At 49.2% G+C, this 18,453-nt stretch overlaps 7 protein-coding genes across 7 annotated transcripts; 4 read left to right on the top strand and 3 right to left on the bottom strand.

Moving 5' to 3' along the window:
- Nucleotides 1-1,112: 1,112 nt before the first annotated feature.
- On the top strand, nucleotides 1,113-3,023 carry BU24DRAFT_144985 (FAS1 domain-containing protein). Its single transcript, XM_033521180.1, has one exon. It carries the CDS (start codon nucleotides 1,500-1,502, stop codon nucleotides 2,883-2,885), a length of 1,386 nt encoding a protein of 461 aa, XP_033385505.1. The 5' UTR covers nucleotides 1,113-1,499; the 3' UTR covers nucleotides 2,886-3,023.
- A 75-nt stretch (nucleotides 3,024-3,098) lies between these two features.
- Nucleotides 3,099-5,028, bottom strand: BU24DRAFT_448902 (4-coumarate-CoA ligase-like protein; the record flags this gene model as incomplete). The annotated part of the gene is made up of 3 exons (XM_033530920.1): nucleotides 3,099-4,204; nucleotides 4,258-4,830; nucleotides 4,932-5,028. 3 exons carry the CDS (start codon nucleotides 5,026-5,028, stop codon nucleotides 3,162-3,164), a joined length of 1,713 nt encoding a protein of 570 aa, XP_033385504.1. The 3' UTR covers nucleotides 3,099-3,161.
- Nucleotides 5,029-5,492: 464 nt separating this feature from the next.
- On the bottom strand, nucleotides 5,493-6,816 carry BU24DRAFT_460241 (uncharacterized protein; the record flags this gene model as incomplete). Its single annotated transcript, XM_033531807.1, has 2 exons — nucleotides 5,493-6,454; nucleotides 6,510-6,816. The coding sequence occupies 2 exons, from the start codon at nucleotides 6,814-6,816 to the stop codon at nucleotides 5,493-5,495; spliced, it is 1,269 nt and encodes a 422-aa protein (XP_033385503.1).
- A 158-nt stretch (nucleotides 6,817-6,974) lies between these two features.
- BU24DRAFT_144831 (uncharacterized protein) lies at nucleotides 6,975-8,316 on the top strand. Its single transcript, XM_033521179.1, has one exon. It carries the CDS (start codon nucleotides 7,049-7,051, stop codon nucleotides 7,985-7,987), a length of 939 nt encoding a protein of 312 aa, XP_033385502.1. The 5' UTR covers nucleotides 6,975-7,048; the 3' UTR covers nucleotides 7,988-8,316.
- Nucleotides 8,317-8,358: 42 nt separating this feature from the next.
- Nucleotides 8,359-8,810, bottom strand: BU24DRAFT_460239 (uncharacterized protein; the record flags this gene model as incomplete). The annotated part of the gene is made up of 3 exons (XM_033531806.1): nucleotides 8,359-8,519; nucleotides 8,584-8,708; nucleotides 8,797-8,810. The coding sequence occupies 3 exons, from the start codon at nucleotides 8,808-8,810 to the stop codon at nucleotides 8,359-8,361; spliced, it is 300 nt and encodes a 99-aa protein (XP_033385501.1).
- Nucleotides 8,811-10,966: 2,156 nt separating this feature from the next.
- BU24DRAFT_440227 (glycoside hydrolase family 76 protein) lies at nucleotides 10,967-12,730 on the top strand. The gene is made up of 3 exons (XM_033530359.1): nucleotides 10,967-11,380; nucleotides 11,430-12,253; nucleotides 12,308-12,730. Exons 1-3 carry the CDS (start codon nucleotides 11,247-11,249, stop codon nucleotides 12,391-12,393), a joined length of 1,044 nt encoding a protein of 347 aa, XP_033385500.1. The 5' UTR covers nucleotides 10,967-11,246; the 3' UTR covers nucleotides 12,394-12,730.
- A 1,121-nt stretch (nucleotides 12,731-13,851) lies between these two features.
- BU24DRAFT_366752 (uncharacterized protein) lies at nucleotides 13,852-18,428 on the top strand. The gene is made up of 3 exons (XM_033524317.1): nucleotides 13,852-16,473; nucleotides 16,844-16,928; nucleotides 16,994-18,428. The coding sequence occupies exons 1-3, from the start codon at nucleotides 13,898-13,900 to the stop codon at nucleotides 18,131-18,133; spliced, it is 3,801 nt and encodes a 1,266-aa protein (XP_033385499.1). The 5' UTR covers nucleotides 13,852-13,897; the 3' UTR covers nucleotides 18,134-18,428.
- The last annotated feature ends 25 nt before the right edge of the window (nucleotides 18,429-18,453 follow it).

The following is an 18,453-nucleotide window of genomic DNA, read 5'->3' as shown; positions in this document are numbered from 1 at the left end:
CGGGGCCCACGGGAAGGCAAGGAGATAAATAGAAGCAGGAGTGACGCAAACGTTACCACAGATGCCCCCGGAAGTACACATCTTGCATCCTTGAACATAACAGGGCAGGACAGGACAACAGCTGTGTACCGTACCATTGGCCTTCCTGCCCCGCCTTCACTTCAAATTTAGAAAGCTTGCTTGAAGGCTTGGGAAAGCTTGTTTACGATCTTTCTCAGCAAAATGCCCATGGGAAACCCATTTAGGGTATGGCCAATAATCAGTAGGGTGAATTGTGGATCGCAGACTATCGGACAGCTACGGCTGTGACGTGATGGGCATGAATTGACACATACGAATGGATGAAATGTGGCTCAATTGGTAAGGGGAACTCAAAATCAAGTGGCATGAGATTCGGTCGTGTCACCTTGGTCATGCTAATCGACTTCATCATTGGCAGGTATCAAAGAGCTAAAAGAACTGTGCATGATTTCTCCCGGATGCTGTGGAAGATGACGACAATGGTTGTTGTTCTTTTGTTCTTTTGTTGCGCTTGGTGGCTTGGTCGGTCCAGAATCCGATGTGAATGTTCTATCGATAAGAGAGGGATTTGGGCATGGTCTATGCTCAAGCTCTGCATCCTCAATTCTTTGATCCTCGACCATGTCATGTCATGTCCAATAACTAGGTACCTCACAGTACAAACTCCGGCACTCCCGCTCGCGCAGCTCATGATACGAGTATGAGTATATGAGTACGATTTTGGTATTATGTGTTCCCGAGTTCTCTCTCCATATTAAAAGACATATCCACACCCTTCTCTTATGAACACGTACTTTCTCAATCCTTTGTACCCTGTTGAGCAATAAATCCTCTGCATACTTACTCGATAACACAACTCAGAAAGTCCATATCTACTTACCTAGCTAATTCAAACAAGCACATACCTCATAAACCAGTTGCTCACCAATCTGTTGGCATCATGAAGATGAGGGCATTTAATGACTGCATTGTTCCATCGGCGAATATTCAACCCCGAAACACCGTCTGAGTAGAAGTTAACCGCCAAGTTACCCCTCCACGCCTCCTCTGCTGGCTAGCTGGCTGGCTGGCTGGTTGCTGCTTGCTGCTGTACAGTGCAGTCCACTCCTCCCATGCTCACTGCGTCGTAATGACGCTATCCGTTTTGCTGACGACGCACGGTAGCCTGATACGCTCTGCCGCGTGTCATTCGTGAATCGAGAGCAGCCTCAATCGAACAAGCTTAGAGGGAGGGGAAAGGGAATAAGCTCTTCACCACTCACACCATCAAGTACTCCTATTGCGTGCAAGTACCGTGTCGCCGTACTCGCTCGTATTTCGTCCGTGTTTCAGGGCTTGTGAAGCGGCAAATACCCAGCCAATTCGTGCATTACACTGCCTCGTAGTGGTGTTGTCATCGATATAATACTCGTACATTAACCACTACCTTCTCGTATGAACCTTTTCCTCTACTGCAATCCAATCGTGAACGCGCAAAAATGAGGTTCCAGCAGCTATTACCATTGTTGCCACTGGCATCTGCCTTTGTCATTACTGAAGATGCCGTTTTCGATAAGCTTTCCAAGATCGAGAATTCGGGAAGAAAGGTTTTGAAGAACTCGCAGAATGTGCTCGATGATGCTCTAGGAAAGACGGTCGAATCCGTCAAGCATGTTGGTGATGACTTCTATCACAAGGTTCATAAAGCAGGGTGCGATGTCGAATCGTGGCTCGAGGGCGCTCTCGACGTCACCTCTGGAGACACTGAGGAGGATCCTCATCATCCGCCTCATCGCAAACCGCCTCATCATAAACCACCCCATCACAAAGACCCACACCACGACCACCCGAAGCCGAATCAGACGGTATACGAGCTAATCAGCAAGAGCAAGTACACAACGAAACTGGCCAAATTGATCGACGAGTATGATGATCTGGTAAAGACCCTGAACAGCACCAAGGCCAACTACACAGTATTTGCCCCTACAGACGCCGCCTTCGAAAAGATCCCCCACCATGGTCATAAGCCTTCAAAGGAGTTTCTTAAGGACTTACTACTCTACCATGTGAGCGATGACTTCTACCCTGCTGGCCGTGTTTTGCACAGCTACACAATTCCTACCCTCTACAAGCCCGAGAAGCTCGGCCATGCTCAACGTCTCACCGTACGCGTTACCCTCAAAGGTCCTGCCATCAATTTCTACGCAAAGGTAGTCGCCGTCAACATATTCGGCACAAACGGTGTCATCCACGGCATTGACTCCATCCTCGTGCCACCACCCAAAGTCGCCGCCATCATTGATCTCCTCCCGGGAGAGTTCAGCACTCTCGAACTCGGTCTCGAGAAGACTGGCCTCTTTCAAAAGATAAACGACTCAGACAAGTACCCGCATACCGGTGGAACATTCTTCGCGCCGTCGAACTTCGCGTTCCAGAAACTCGGCCCCAAGATCAACGCCTTCCTCTTCAGCAAGTACGGCGAGAAGTACTTGAAGGCTCTATTGAAATACCACATCGTCGTCAGTGAGACTCTCTACTCGGACGCATTCTTCGATGATACAGACAAAGAAGAGACCGTGGAGGAGGCCGATCGACCACCATACTACCACTTCGACTTACCGACCGCACTGGACGGCAAGCCTTTGGCTGTTGATGTGTCCAGATATGGCCCTTTCATTGGTATTAGAATCAATGGGTTTTCTCGTGTCACTGTCCACGATGGCGTTGCCAGCGATGGTGTCATCCAGGTTGTGTCGAATGTGCTCATCCCTCCGAAGAATGCAGCAGGCGAAGAGGCTTTTTGGAAGGGCGAGGAGATGACTGTTGAAGAATTCAAGGGCAGACTCGAACCTTACATTTTCGACGACGAGAACTTAGAATTGTAAGCTTCTGTGATCCGAGAAAATGAGAAGAAAGGTGCTTGGTGTTTTTGCTATAGCAACGACACAGCCACAGATACATAGTCAGGCTAAAGTATGTATTGGTGGTATTGAACAGGTAGCGAACTCCACGATCTTTCCATTCTGGCAATGAAACTTCGCACGTAGCATAAATGTACCGTCAAGCAAACTGCTCTGGATTGTATTTTGACCTCTACCTGCTTCGCACGTGATATAATTCGGACAACTGCACGACTCGCTATACAAAGGCACCGTGTCGTTCTACAGCTTCGCGCCTTGCCCCCTCTTAGCCAAGACCCTGAGGTCCTTCCTCAAGATCTTCCCACTAGGGCTCTTCGGGATCGCATCCAAAAACACGACGCCTCCCCGCAATTGCTTGTGGCTAGCCACTCGTCCCTTGACCCACTCCTGAATCGCCTCGCCACTTATCTTTTTCTGGTCGGCAACTACATAAGCCCTCGGAACCTCATTCGTACCATCATCAGTATCCACGCCAATGACAGCCGCGTCGAGTATATCCTCGTGGCTCAATAGCAGCGCTTCGAGCTCCGCCGGCGCGACCTGCAGCCCCTTGTACTTAATCAATTCCTTCTTGCGGTCAACGATGTAGAGCAGGCCGTTCCGAAACTCTGCGATGTCGCCCGTGTGGAACCATTCTCGGCCGTTGGTGAACGACTCGCGGTCCGCGGCCTCGTTCTTGTAGTATCCATTGCAGACCACGGGGCCCTTGATGAGCACTTCGCCCGGCTTTCCAGGCTCGACGTCTCGGCCGTCGTCGTCGACCATGCGTGCGAGCATGTTGGGCATCAGTGGGGACACAGAGCCCGTGTCGTCGTTGATGCCAATTGGCATGATGGTCGCGGACCCAGTCGTCTCTGAGAGACCCCAGGTCTGCGAAATGAAGCAGTTCGGGCCGCCCAGCTTCACAGAGGCGGCGTGTTGAAGCTCTTTCCCGAGGGGTGCGGCGCCGGATATGGCAACTTCGAGGGTCTTGAACTGGTCGGTAACTTCGGGGGATTTGGCGATGAGGAGATAGATTGGCGGAACAGTGAAGAAGAACGTTATGCGGTATCTCTTGTTGTACTCGAGGAACTCCGGGAACGAGAATCGTGGCATCCAGTATACGGGTCCGCCCATGTAGAAGGGGTTGATCAGGTAGCCTTGGATACCGGCAATGTGTGCGGTGGGCAAATGGGCTAAGGTGCGGTATTCGAAGTCCGGTCTCTCGGTGGCTGCCCAAGCTTTGAACATATCTCCAGGAATGACGGCTTCTGCGACCAGGTTCCTATGGGAGAGCTTCACTCCTGTTCCCGTTATTACATGGAAATCATTACTGGATGACTTTTGCTGAACGTACCCTTTGGCAGACCTGTGGTGCCACTGCTGTAGATGAGAATTACAAGACTATCAGCCAAGGCTTTCGGGTCCGTAATGCGCTCCCATGACAATCGCTGGGTCTCGTCTATAAGGTTGGGTCCGAGGCTTCCGTCTTCCTGTACGATGTTGATACTCCAGTCTCTGCCCTCACTCATTACAAGCACTCTTCCTCCTCCATTCTTGCCCCATCCAGCTTCTTCTGCTGCCGCTACAGCAACAGCTTTTGTGGCTTCTACGGCGAACAGTACCTTTGACTCAGCACCTTGAATCTGCTTGCTCAACTCGCTACCTGTACTTGCGGCAGATGCGGCAGAGAAGATACCGCCAGCGCCGATTATGCCATATGTCAAGACAGGCAACAGGTAGTGGCCAGTGGAAATCACCGAGACCACATCTTTGCCAGCGCCATCAGCGCCAATCTTGAAGTGTTTTCGTAGGGCAGCCGATGTTGCTTCTGTGAGATTCCGGGCTCGAGAAACTTTGAGTTCTAGGCTTGGATCTGCGGCTGAGCAATGTATCGTTGTATCTTCTTTGGCTGACGAGTGTTCAGAATCTGATCCTCGTTAGTTCTGCATTTGTGGAGTTGGTTTGGAGAGAAACGCGACGTCACGTGCGCAGGCGTCAATGATGCTTCACAAAGACCAAACGACTTACCAAACAATAGGGTGAGGATGTCTAAGTCAGGTACTGGATAGGTCTTCGCTGCTCTATAAATTGTGCCATCACTCGTCTTTTCAACAATTGTGGTCATCTTCACGAAACGACGTCTTATGTCCTTCCCTTCAATGCCTGCTCAATTAGGTTAAGCGTTTGATGCTGGTTGTAACGACTAGGGAAGGATTGAGGGAACAAACAACACAACGCAAGGCAGAAATTAACTTTGCCGTCTGGTTATTGTACAAGTAGCTGGAGCGGTAGATATACTACGAATCGCCGTGTCGGTGTTTACTCTGGGCTTGGGCCAGCTTCCCCTCACTGTGGCTGTCAATCTCATTGGAAGTTCCTCGGCTTTCTCACATGACCCAGGCTTCGGTCGTAGATGTTCCTCAATGTCAGACACTGCTAGTCAGTTGCAGATTTGGTGATCTAGGGGTGGATTTGCGCTACCATGCCCGTTTGGAAACCATGCATGCATGATCTACCTCGTAATCGTACACAAGTCCAATTCAACGTCGCAGATGCAGTTATTTTCTCCATGGCCAAAATGTGGTACTCTCAATCATCGAATTTCATTTTCTTGCCGCGAAAAACATGCTCTTTTGATTTCGTGACCTTTGCGCTCTTTGCACTTGGCTCACTTATGTGCTCCGGTGCGTTATGATGAGAGAGCTTAATGTGCTTTCGCAGCGACTTTGGATTATCTGTCTCTAGGTCGGCGCTTGTCGCTAATGATTCTCCTTGCTCAGAGTCATTCGCAGACACGGGTTTACTGGCCGACGACTTCTTCTTCGCGGTTCTTTTCCGTTTCTTCTTCTCAGTCGTGGGAGGAATGACTGGGGATACATCATCTACATCATTTGAATCCCGATCTGGTTCAGAGTACTTTTCCTTGTCTCCCGAATCTGCTTTTGACTTTAGATGATCCGAGAATTTCATGTGTGTACGTTCCCTTGTAGCTGCTTCATCCTGAACCACCTTTGCGTTACCTCCGGTGTGTTTTGAGTTCCGGTTCTGCAACAATTCCAGATACTCCTCGGTGCGTTTCGAATGCTCCGCCTTGCTGAGGATCCTCCAATCTTTCGGGACGCCTTTACCTATCCATTTCTGCAACATATCGGCATGTGTGACATTGCCACTTAGTACAACAAATGCGCAACTGTTGTATAGAGGCAGAACAGCTTGTATAGGAAGCCATTTCTCCCGTAACTGTCCGTGGTGACTTAACCAGTAGGCGACTCGAGCCGGGGTCCTGCAAAAGTGGCGCGAGTGAGGCTCGACATAGATCGTTCGCTCGTCCCAGTACTTCACGCCATCATCGTTACAAAGCGAAGATGCGCCTGGTGGTATGTGTGAGAGAGGATATGTAGATGGTTTGCGGCGTACATGGTATCCGCCAGCGGCAAGTTCGAGCGTCTTCGTTTGTCCGCTTTCGATCGCTTGCCGGAGGGAAAGCTGAGAAGGTGCTGGCTTCAGAGTGGAGATATTTGGGTGTTCAAGTATCGCAGAGAAGTGGATATCTAGTTAAAATCAATATTTGTAGCTAAGGATCGACTTGAAGGTTGCAGGGCTCACAGTTCTCTTCGCTCCCTACACTTCTATAGTGTTGCGATAGCCATTTGCTACCTTCGGGATCTTGCTGAGCATAATCAGTGAAGATTAATTCTATTCCGGAGAGCAAGGTATCCAGGTTCTCGCTATCGGTGTTTATCGTTGCATCTTTTGGTATCTTGAGGTCATTGACTGTCGGGGCAGACTTCCGCGATGTTTCATTCTTCGCCGATGCACCATAATCATTGCCTGAGTTTGTTTTCGTCGCAGGAGGCTCAGACTTTTTCTGGAATGGGGCACCTTTAGATCTGACAGACCGTGGAACAAACATGCGGAAGTGAGTGTCCCAATGACCCGAAATCAGCAACTAGATCTGCTTGATTGCGGAGCGGAGCTGAGCAAGCAGATTTACATTTAGTTACACGCGAACGCGTCCAGGTAGCTTTATCGTTATCTTAGCGGCTTGGCGACAATTCTACCGCCGATTAGACATTGCGAAAACCACAACTCAGAGGTTGACCAGAACAGAAACCTACCACCGCAGAGGTATCCAGTTCGACACCATGGCCAAAGAAAAGAATTTCAATCCGGTTCAAGCTGCGAAGAAGGCCGAAAAGCAGAAGCAATTAAAAAAACAGAAGGCAAACCTCCAAGCACAAAGGAACGAGAAACTTGCGCGGCGCAATCCCGTCCGAATCCAGCGAGACATCGATGCACTCAAGGCTATCTCAGAAAGCGGAGAAATTAGACCTCACGAAAGGCAGCGATTATCGGAGCTTGAAAAGGATCTCGCGGCTGTCAACAAGGCGCGAGCGGCGCTAGGGGACAAAGCTCCCCAGTTCCGAGAGAGGAGAGATGATGCAGGCGAAAGGGGAGGTCGAGGTGGCCGGGGCGGAGGCAGGGGAGGTGTACTAGGAAAGAGATCTCGCGATGGAAGTTGGAAAGGGGGAGATGGGGAAGAAAGTAGCGACACGGATTCTGACGTTGGTGATATTCCAATGCCTCGAGATACACCTCCGCCGATTCCTCGACGACACCAGCGAAAGGCAACCGGAGAAGACGAGGCCCCGCCGGAACCAAAGAAGCCAACGCTTGTTTACGAAGCTGCACCAGAGATACGGAACCTGCGAAAGGAGGCTGCAAGATTTGTTCCGGCTGCTGTGGCACTGAAGATGAAACAAGCAAAGGGAGAAGGAGGCTTGTTGGAAGAGGAGGAATTTGACAAGCTAGAGCGAGAGGGTTATTTGAATACAGGAAATGGAACTGGGCCGCAGGCTCTGCAGTCCGACGCAGAACTTGACGCACTGATCGGGTCCGCGGATGTAGACGCTGCCAACAACATTGCAGAGAAAGCAGCCAACGCGGCGATTGAGGAAGCACAGCATGAAATGCTTGCAGCAGAAGCTGCGGGAGAGATTACTAGTCTCGAAACGGAACACAAGGTGGCTGAACGAAAGTTGCGTCAAGTCGAGATCGAAGAGGTAGAAGACGAGGAGTATTGAAGGATGCAGAGAACAACAACCAAATATACCCACCCATTATGATACATAACATTTCACGTCCGATAACTCCATAAGTACACTGGTAATACTGCACGCCAACAATATCTTGTCTGGAACCTGATTGTTTACCATATGGCATATGCACAACCGTTCCAGGAATCGTTACAGACCGCACGAGGGCAACATCACAATCCATCGAGCAATGCAAGGGAGTTGTATGGTCATTCAGGACGTCATTTCATTCACTAGCTATGTAGGGTATAATCATACAAGCATCCGCCGATCTCATCGTGACTCAGGAATTCCGCCTAAGAGAAGACCGAGATGGGATTGTGGAAGTCGAATAGAGTTGGGCATAGTAGAGAAGCTATTTACTTCTTCTGGCCACCACCGAGGGTGTCCTGGACGGACTGCGCAGCATTGCCGAGAGTCTGCTGAGCAGAATCGAGGATACCCTGGCCCTGGTTGGAGGCATCGTCAGTGCCAGAGCGAGTGGAGTCACCAAGCTTCTGGGCGGCAGACTTGTTGCCCTCTGTGGGTGAAATGTTAGTCACCATTATACGGTAAAACTAGGGAGACGATGCTTGTGGACGTACCAGGCTGAGCAGCTCCTGCAACGCGATCATATGCTCCAGTGACGCCCTCCTTGGCTTGGTCGAGAGTCGACTTCTGAGAGTCGGGAGTGACCTTCTCCTGGACCTGGTCTCCGAGTCCCTTGCGGCTATCTCCAAATCAGCTTTATGTTCAAGAGTCACACGTACACGACAGATGGGGTAGGGGTATGTAAAGGTTTTCGAAGAGTTGCTTACCCGAGATCAGACATGTTTGGTAAAGAGGTGGATGGTAGTTGGTGGTTTGATTTGAGAAGAAGTTTTTAAGATTGAGGTGAAGTGGTCAAGCTGTTGTGTTGTAGGAAAGACGGTTGAGAGGAGCAGCTTATGGGGTACTTGTAGTAAAGTCACCGGGTGCGAGAGAGAATGTGTGTGTGGTTATTGTTTGCAAGTGACGTCGTTCTGGCGTAGTTGCTGTGTATGACCAGCAAGCAAACACAAACATGAGAAGGAGCAGAGTGGCGGGCTCTCCTCTCTCCTTCTTACACCTTCTCCTACTGGTAAGCCGATGCAGAGCAAAGTTTTGGATCATAGAGGTTTAGAGAGAGTGGGTGGGTGGGTTTCTTGTTTCGCTCGCGGCTGTGGCATTGAATCTGGCTTGTGACAGTGACTTGGTGGCATTCTAGCCAATCTGCTGGGGAGTAGAACAAACGGCAAGACGATGCCACTGGCCCTACGCGTCACATCTGCCACTCGCTGTAGCAATGTAGCCTATGGCACAACAGCAAATGTATGAGATTCCCTTTCCTTCTAGGCATGGCGATCTCGATTGGCGGCCTCTAGTGCCGTGGATGCGAATTTGCTAAGAATCCCATCATGTTTTCCATCCCACGAGGTACAATTCCACCCCACCCCGTCCCGTGGTATCTGCTCGACCGCCCCACCGACGTCATATCTATACACAGTAGTAGACTAGTCAGATGGAGGTCATCGATGGGAGTAACTACGCGCATCCTCGCAGCTTGGGTGAGATGTCCATCACGTGATCACGAGCCCAAGCAATAAGGGACATGCGTCAACCCCCCGTCACCACCTTTCACTGATTTCACTCTCTTGTTGGAGATGCGCCATCCAGTCCTCCTGGAGGACCTACCGAGCACCCCTCTAGTCACGTTCAATATTAGTCCATCCTGGACCGGCGAATTATTATCTAAGGATCACGGGCAAAAACGTTGAATGGATTGCTCGTCATCTTGCCTACGAGTACTACTAACACAATAATCAGAGGAGGCCCGTCCACCAATACCAAACAATCCCACCCATTATTTGCACCGAACAGACATTTTGCAATCACACGAGTGCTTTTAAGCACACAACTTACGATACAGCTTCGACCTATGCAAGTAGCTTCATGCTCATCGCGCGAGTGCTGATGGGTCACGATTCAAGATTCTGTTTTGCAACCTTCTGTTTTGTCCCTGGGCAGTCACTTTCGCCCGAAATGCTGGGGTCTCCTATTTCTCGCCCGACTGCAATACCGAACCGATATTACGCCTAATGCACTCTGGCGACGCCTTCTTTCGCCCCCACAGCGAGGCTGAATGGAGGTAATGTCACGGTTATATGACTGCCTGGACCATCTGTTCCTGTATTAGTCAAGCTGCGAAGCAGCCTAGTCTACGGAGACAGTACGCGCTTTGCGTTCTCTGCACCTGCGTTAGCGGCAACGGCCCGGGATCTGTTGTGTTGATGAGCACAGCCCAGTGTTGGAAATTTACTCGTAACTTTGAAAAGTGGGTGAAGTATTGTATGCAATTGCAGGTGGTTTACAAGTAACTAGTTGTGAACTTGTGACCATTAGATGTTGTTATGTTCTCATTATCCTGCCAATACACGGACCACGAGCCCTCAACCCTGGAACCTATGGACATAACATTCTCCTGTGCTATGAAATCGCCCGACTGGTATGCGTCCCTGGCAGGTCTCAATTAAGAACGACGACTTGGAGATTCCCGTAAGCGCCGTACCTGCTCCATCGTCAAACAATACCCGACCTGGGAACTAATGGGCAGTGCTTCATACCGGATATAGATACATACCAACCCGTACTGGGGCAAGCAACTTTAATCAGTCTGTTTCGAAAAAGCGCCCGTAGACTCACCTTGTCTTCCCTCTATGCCACGTCCATTCAAGAACCGCTTCTGTTTCAAAGTCTCACCGCACTAATTTTCTGGCCATAGCTGTTTATTTGGGGTCTGTTCAACCACTATCCAATCAATGACTTCCATATTGTCCGAAGATCACTTCTCGCGCGACATGAACATGATCTTGCAAGGTCCACAATACGCCCGGGTGCAGGTCAGCAACGCCACGAGCCGCAATCATCTTAACCAGATCCTGGGCAATCCTTCGTTTGCCCTGCCTAGCGGGCCCTGCCATGAGAAATATATGCCAGACTAAGTCGAATTTGACCAAATTTATAGAGCTTCCCCAACAATCAACACACCATTAGTGTTGGTAGTCCATGATGTCCTTTTATGTACATCGGGCGCAGCAAGCTCTGGGGTCGATCGTCGAAAGCATCTTATAGTCCAAAGCACCCATCGCCCCTGCTTCATCCATTCGTTGCTTTTCACAGACCTAGCTATTGCTACTCGTAATATATTCCTTTCATCTTCTACAGTCTATACAGCTTAAGTTTCTTCACAATGAAATTTCAACGGTCCATCGCTCTCTTGCCGCTTCTATTTTCACAGCAAATCGTGGCCGAATATGATAACGAAGCACACGCCGCAATTGACCTGATACAAAGGCAATGGTATAATACCGAGACCGGCTTATGGTAGGTTAACGTTATCAGTTAAGGTCGACACTGGACTCACTTCGTAAAGGAACAATCTCTGGTGGCAATCAGGAAACATTGTGGAGACAATTGCAAGGTTCGGACAATACGATGCAGATTTCAAGCAACATGCTGCCAATATTGTTGGCAATACCTTTGAGAAGTCAGGGAATCAGCTTGGCGCAAATAAGTGGCTGAATGACTATTATGATGATGAAGGCTGGTGGGCGCTTGGTTGGATTGCAAGTTTCGATCTCACGGGCGACATTAAGTATCTCAACACTGCGATCGACATCTTCAATGACATGACAACTGGGTACTCAACTCCATGCAATGGTGGAATTTGGTGGGACAAAGGGCATACATCGGTTCCAGCTATTTCGAACGAACTTTTCATCTCGGTCGCCGCCCATATCGCCAATCGTGTTGGCGACAACGTGAGAGACATCTACGTCGACTGGGCTTACAGGACATGGGAGTGGTTCAAGAACTCGGGAGTGGTCAATGATCAGAACACGATCAACGACGGCCTTGATAAGAACACTTGCAAAAACGACGGAAAGCCTGTTTTCACTTACAATCAAGGTGTCATCCTAGGTGGTCTTGCCGAGCTCTCGAGAGCAACCGGGGATGGCAGGTACCTTGAGGAGGCCAACAAGATCGTAAATGGCGCTTTCGGTGCGCTCACCCAGGATGGCATTCTCACTGAATTATTTGAGAACCTCGATGAGCAGGGTGCCCAGTTCAAAGGTGTTTTCGTTCGTGGCCTTGCTGCTCTTCAACATCAGTCTCCAAATGGCGCCTACGTCGATTTCTTGAAGAAGAACGCCAAGTCGGTGTTGGAGAAGGCTAGGAATAATGATGGTGTGATCGGTAAGTCATTAAGAAATGGCGATATCTTGTGAGCCCTACTAATGACAACTCTAGGAACCAAGTGGCAGGGTGGTGGATCTTTCAGCACCACCAGCCATTCCTCTGGCATGGATGCCTTGGTCGCTGCTTCACAATTTTAGTTCACATGCACCACCGGACGTGGATTCAAGACGAATCGAACGGGTCCTTTGGCCGCATACAAATCATGTTCATACTACTCTTTACTTCTCTGGCACTGGTTGATATGCCAATTCTTGCATCAGGTCTACGTCGCTGAATTACCACAGCACATCCCAAGCCTCATATAGACGGACCTTTCATCTGGCTCTTGCCATTGGGCACTATACCAATTTTTCGCTTGACTGTACCTTTAGTAACATTAATACTCGGTGTATATAGAGATCCATTATTGGTATCCGACACAACTACTATTAGTGTACATCAAATATATACTGATAAACATGGTACCAGAATGACTATATCTTTCATGTTCACATGGTTCCATGGCCGTTGATAGTGCACATGTTAGGGTAAAATTTCGAAGGGTGTCACATCATTCATGCATATAGGACCTCGATGGTGTCAAAAGGCGTGGCCCATCCGCCTCGCTCAATGACATCTATCCAGGATCAACAATATGACCTTCTTGACATCATCGACTCAAGAACTTTCGATCTGGAAATTTTCGGCCTCACATACACACCATTTTATCGTCTGCGCTTCATACTTCCTGCAAGTTACTTTCCTTTTCTGGCACCACTTTCAATGCTCGTTCTGCGTCACACTAAGACAATACTCCCTTCCAACCTCACCAAATTTTTTAGACTGCACAAACTCATGAACAGGGCTAGAAAAGGCAGCTGTGGTGTCAAGTAATATTTCACCTGCTAACCTTTATACTTTTTATATTGAGGGTGTCTCATGCATTACGCCGATCTATCTCTAAGCCGTATGTACCCTAAATTGATCATGTCAATGCATTGATAGCATGTGACAATACTACTACGAAAAGACTATATAGTAAGGTGCGTTGGAATCGGAATACCACCAAGACCGTGATTTCGTAGTAAGCAGTAGGCGAAAAAGAAAGAGCATTGATAAATACGCGGTCCGGTGAATTACGATGCTGTTTGATCTCATATGCTATGCAGAGACAAGAGACTGTTGAGAAGATAATTTGAGCTATCTGAGGCTTAAGAATGCTACCCAACTCGTTAGATGATGTGATAAGGGAGATGTTATACTAAGGTTGTGTCGTTGATTTTTTAGGTGTTTATTGCTAAGTATCGACTTCGTTTTCAATTAACATTAATGTTACATGCATCTAAAAGCATGTATGCATCATATACTCACGGAATGCGCGTTGGTAACTCTCTCATAAATTACGTGTTTTCCTCCGATTATAACACCGTAGATAAATGAGTAGTATTAGATGATAGCAATATATGTTTTTCCTTGTGTTGACTCTGCTCTTGGTCCTCAGTCTTCCAAAATCTGGGGTAGCATCCCGCACGTGCGTTCGCGAGATGCCCGTGCACCGAAAAGACGCCCAAGAAAATCGCCAATCCACTTTGGTTGTGCCCTAGTTACTCGACATACCCAGAGGTCTGGGGCCTTTACAATCTGCCCAAAGAAAACGCCGAAATGGCGGATAACATGAAGAAACGCAAGACCAATGGGCAACCGACCGGACCCTCCGCCAAAAAACCACGATTTCCGCTTAAACAGAAACCTACTATCGCGACGATGCCCACAACAACCGCGTACCCCGGCGGCGAGCTCAGTGTATCGAAATTCCTACGCGCACACGAAAATGAGATTAAAGCTCTGGAAAATGGAATCAAGGCTGCGAAGAAAGGACTCTCTCGCAGGGCATTCCAGGACGTTCCGAGAGAGATGCGACGACGTACCGGAAGTCATAATCCTCAGCGGGTACCCAAAAGATTAAGGGCTAGGGCTAAACGGGAAGCAAACGATGATAATACGCCATTGCATAAGGATCGAAGTGGTAGCGGTATTGGCAAAGGAAATAAACAGAAATGGCTGAGAAAAGAGAGCATCGATAAGGCCAAGAAAGCGAGGGAACATCGTGAAAAGAGGAGGGCTGCGGGGGAAGCGAATAAGGTGACAGTCACGTCTGAGATGGAAGGAGTAGAGCATTCTAGCCTTGGTGCACAATCGAAAGGGTCGTCAAACAAAATGTCTCCAGTTGCTGGACCCTCGAGGAAACTGCGTACCAAGGTATTGCTGGCGAAACCTCCAACACCGCCTTCGCGATTCCGAAGGCGGCAATTGAACAAGACCTGGCTTCCGACACACGTGTGGCATGCAAAACGTGCCACGATGACTCCCTTTAAAGAGCCCATGTGGAGATTTGCGATTCCGTTAGCGCCAGCTACAAAAGCTTATCGATTGACACACCGAGCGGTGACTCAACGAGGTGCTGTTGCGTGGGACATGAGCTACATAGCTACTATCCGTCTAGAAGGTACAGAGGCGAGCATTTCGGGTCTCCTTCAAACTTTGCAATTTACAACTGCTGAATCGGAAGATCCATGGATCTCCGATAGACGAAGCAAAAAGTGGAAGTCTGGTTCTCGCGCCTGGGAGGGTTGGGTTCATAGAAGAGGAGGTGATTCTTCAAGCAAGGTAGCACCTGTTACGGTCATATGGGATGTACCCAATGCCGAAAATGAAACCAGAAGGGCCTTTGTTCGTGTTCATCCAAGTGCATTTATGCAGGTTTGGAACAGGATTGTTGCGGCCTCGAAAATTCAGAAACCAATCGTCAAAGTAGAGGACCTTCGATTTGAGATAGGGTCAATAGAGATCATGGGTCCCGCAGCAGCAGAGACTCTCAGCGCAGTCTTGAAACCCGGCGGAGCGTCAGACGAAGGCATTGAGTCCCCTTCATCGCTATGGCCTTTGCTCGCAGGAGTCACCGATATTGGCATGCTACCGAATGGGGCAATGTTGGCATTTCCAGTATCTGATCCGCGTCTTCGAGATCCATTGACCACTTCATCAATCAGTCAAACATCCGAGCATGAGAACCAGCTCCTACAAATCCTTGCAACCTGGCCGATCGATCACACTCAAGGGTGTCCAGGCATATTTCATCGCGATAACAGATTGGCAGCTGGGAGGTCCCTGCCATCGCAGAAATCAATCAATCGGCGAAAGAGCGCAGCACCTCCGGGTCTATGTCCAGAAGCACGCCCAACAGATCCCCAAATCCCCATGATGGTCTATACATCCAAAAGATCCAAAACATGGACAGTTCTGCTGCCTTGGAAATGTGTCATGCCTGTCTGGAGATGCCTGATGCGCTACCCGATTTCCAGTGGAGGCAATCCGCGCCTTGGAGGTCTCCTCCAAAGGCAGCAGGTTGAATTCGAGCGATCTGAGCCCTCATTCCCCCGAGATTTTCCGGGCACTGATGCAGGCTGGTCATGGGAGCTTCAGGAACGGCAAGCTCGACAACAGGATTGGGTCAGGAGGCCCAAGGGAAAAAGGATCGAATGGAAAACGCTCGACCTTGGTAATGGCAGAAAAGGCGAGATAGGAGATCCTTGGGCTTGTCATTGGGAGACTCTGTTACCAAAGAGGACACAGACCGCGGAAAATCCCAAAAATGACGCTGACGAATTTTCCTCACCGTTCCAATACCCAACATCCCAAACTGCTGCCACCATACTTGAAGACCAATCTTCATCGCGCATTATATCTTCCTCGCCATATCTCCTCACGACTAGTATCCGAATGGTCGAACGTGGTACACCTCAGACCTGCGCTCGCATTTACAGGCTACCAACGACTGATCCAGATATGAGGAAAAGATGGCTGTCACTTTTGCCGGAGCCTGCGAGCAAGTCACAACGACCTACAGGAAAGCGCACGAATGCTAGCCTACAGAGTGCTATTTCATCAAAGAATGCGCGTAATAAGAAACTGGCTGCTAACCTACTTGAATCTATGGATAGTACTGACAGAGTCATCAACGCAAACAGTCCAAACTACCCCATCGTCCCGGATGAGGTCGATCTGATTGGCTTTGTAACGACGGGCAATTATAATCTCGCAGAAGGTCGACCGTGTGCGATCGCCAATTTATCTATTCAGAAAGTAATGGAAAGCGTCGATTTGTATGATAAAGACGGGCTATCACCTAACAAAGGGCATATCTGTATCGTGAGAGAAGCTGGACAGGCTCTAGGCAGGTTGGGAACATGGAAAATAGCCTGAAGTAGTGCAATTGCAAACCAAGATGATTCCAACCGCTACATCTGAATTTGTGTAATGTCCCTGATGTCAACCAAGTTTTACATCTATACTTGATGTCTTTCACGTCTTATGGCGCAATGACTGCACAGTACTGATTTGATCGTTGATAGCCACATCCATCGTCACTCACAAGGCTTGTTGTAGTCAGCATCAGCCTTGCGACATCCGGAGCTAATCCAGGAACAGCTAGAGCACATCTTCATCTCCCCGTTCCGAACCCTTTACAACCACTTCACGTTTCGTGTCAGGGCAGTTCTCCTGCCATATAATAAACTTTGCGAAGCGCTCAAAGCTGTCGCTCAGCAGTATGTCTGAGGACAGAGCAGCCGACGGCAAGACCGACGGCGGCGCAGCGCTTGGAGCCCTGTCGCCGGGCGCGCTGGCAGACTTGGTAAGACGAGCCTCACAACTCAAGAGCTATTAAAGGCCATTGCTGAATGACGGTCATCTATATAGACGGCGGACGTACTCGAAGAAACAGTTCAAAACATCATATTCAACACAGCGCTATCATGCCATCGTTCAGAAAAGCTGCTCCGAATGCAGTCCGCTGCGACCCAGGCCGAGTCGATCGCACTATCTACACTCGAACCGTCATCACAAGTGAAAGGATCGAGTAGCCAGAGCTCAGTTCCCACTGCAGAGACCCCGGCTGCGAAGTACGAGAATGGACAGGTCTACTTGAAAGGCAATCCTCTCAAGACTACACCGGAGATCGTGTGTCCGCATTGCAAACTGCCACGGCTGATGCATCCGATCATGGGAAAGGGCATGCAGAACCCAGATCTGACACGAGAGTATTGTAAACTGTATCCGTTCGTGCAACAAACGGGGCACGATGTTTACGGAAACCCGTTCCCGACCGACATGGCGAAGAGCAAGAAGGAGCGAGAATTGATAAAACAACAACAAAAGAATGCGGAAAAGGAGAGTGTCGGCACCCCGAATTCGCAAGACACAGATATGGCAGGTGGTGACACCCAGGGCAAAGAGATCAAGCTCAATACAGGAGGAAAGCCAGCGTCATACGTCCCATGGCACACGTGTCCAAGTTGTAAGAGGAGTCTTCTTATTACAAGATTTGCGCAGCATCTTGAGAAATGTCTTGGTATTAGCGGGCGACAGAGCTCTCGCAATGCCATGGCAAAACTCGCCGGTCAGAACGGTACAGGGACTGGAGCGGGTAACACACCTCTGGGAAGCCGGATGGGCACCCCTGCTCCAGGATCGCAAGCCGAAGGCTCTTCGAAAGTGAAGAGTAAAGGTGTGAGCCCTGTGAAGAAAATGCCAGACGATGACGATGAGGGAGACAATGATACGCCAGATAAGAAGAAAAAGAAGAAAAGCTCGTACATCAAAAAGGCCGACCGGTTATCGAAAGATTCAGGATCGTTGAAAGTCAAGTTGAAGACCAATTCAAGCAAAGAGAACCTTAAAAATGCCGAGAGAAAGGGCAGGGAAGGGTCAGCAAAGCCTGAGAAGAGAGAGCGCGAGGATAATGAAGACGGCGCGCCCAAGGCGAAGAAGATCAAACTCTCCATGGGTAAAGGAGACGGACGATCGCCACCCCCTGCTGCATCAAACGCAGACTCCTAAGATACCGTGAGGCAAGTATTATCAGGAGAGCCTGTCAAGCTCGTGCGCTAGGTCGTAGGAATCCAGCATTTTCATGGCGTTACAGGCGGCATTTCTTTCACGGGTAGGGATTTCCATGTCGAAGGCATCGACTGGATGGCGTTTTGCTTCGGGCTCCACAGGTTTCCTGTAGTGTGGTTGCCCTTGAATGATGAAAAGCATTCACCCACTGTAACAGAATAGTAGTTTACGTTGTAATGCCTTTTCTTTCTGGCGAAACTGTAGTTTTATACATAATATGGATTTTTCGATGCTTAGCTATGTTATATCTCACCGTGAAC

The sequence above is a fragment of the Aaosphaeria arxii genome (genome assembly GCF_010015735.1).
Source record: "Aaosphaeria arxii CBS 175.79 unplaced genomic scaffold BU24scaffold_3, whole genome shotgun sequence".
Lineage (NCBI taxonomy): Eukaryota > Fungi > Ascomycota > Dothideomycetes > Pleosporales > Aaosphaeria > Aaosphaeria arxii.
The sequence above is the reverse complement of the archived record's forward strand: the minus strand, read 5'-3'. Positions and strand labels throughout refer to the sequence as shown.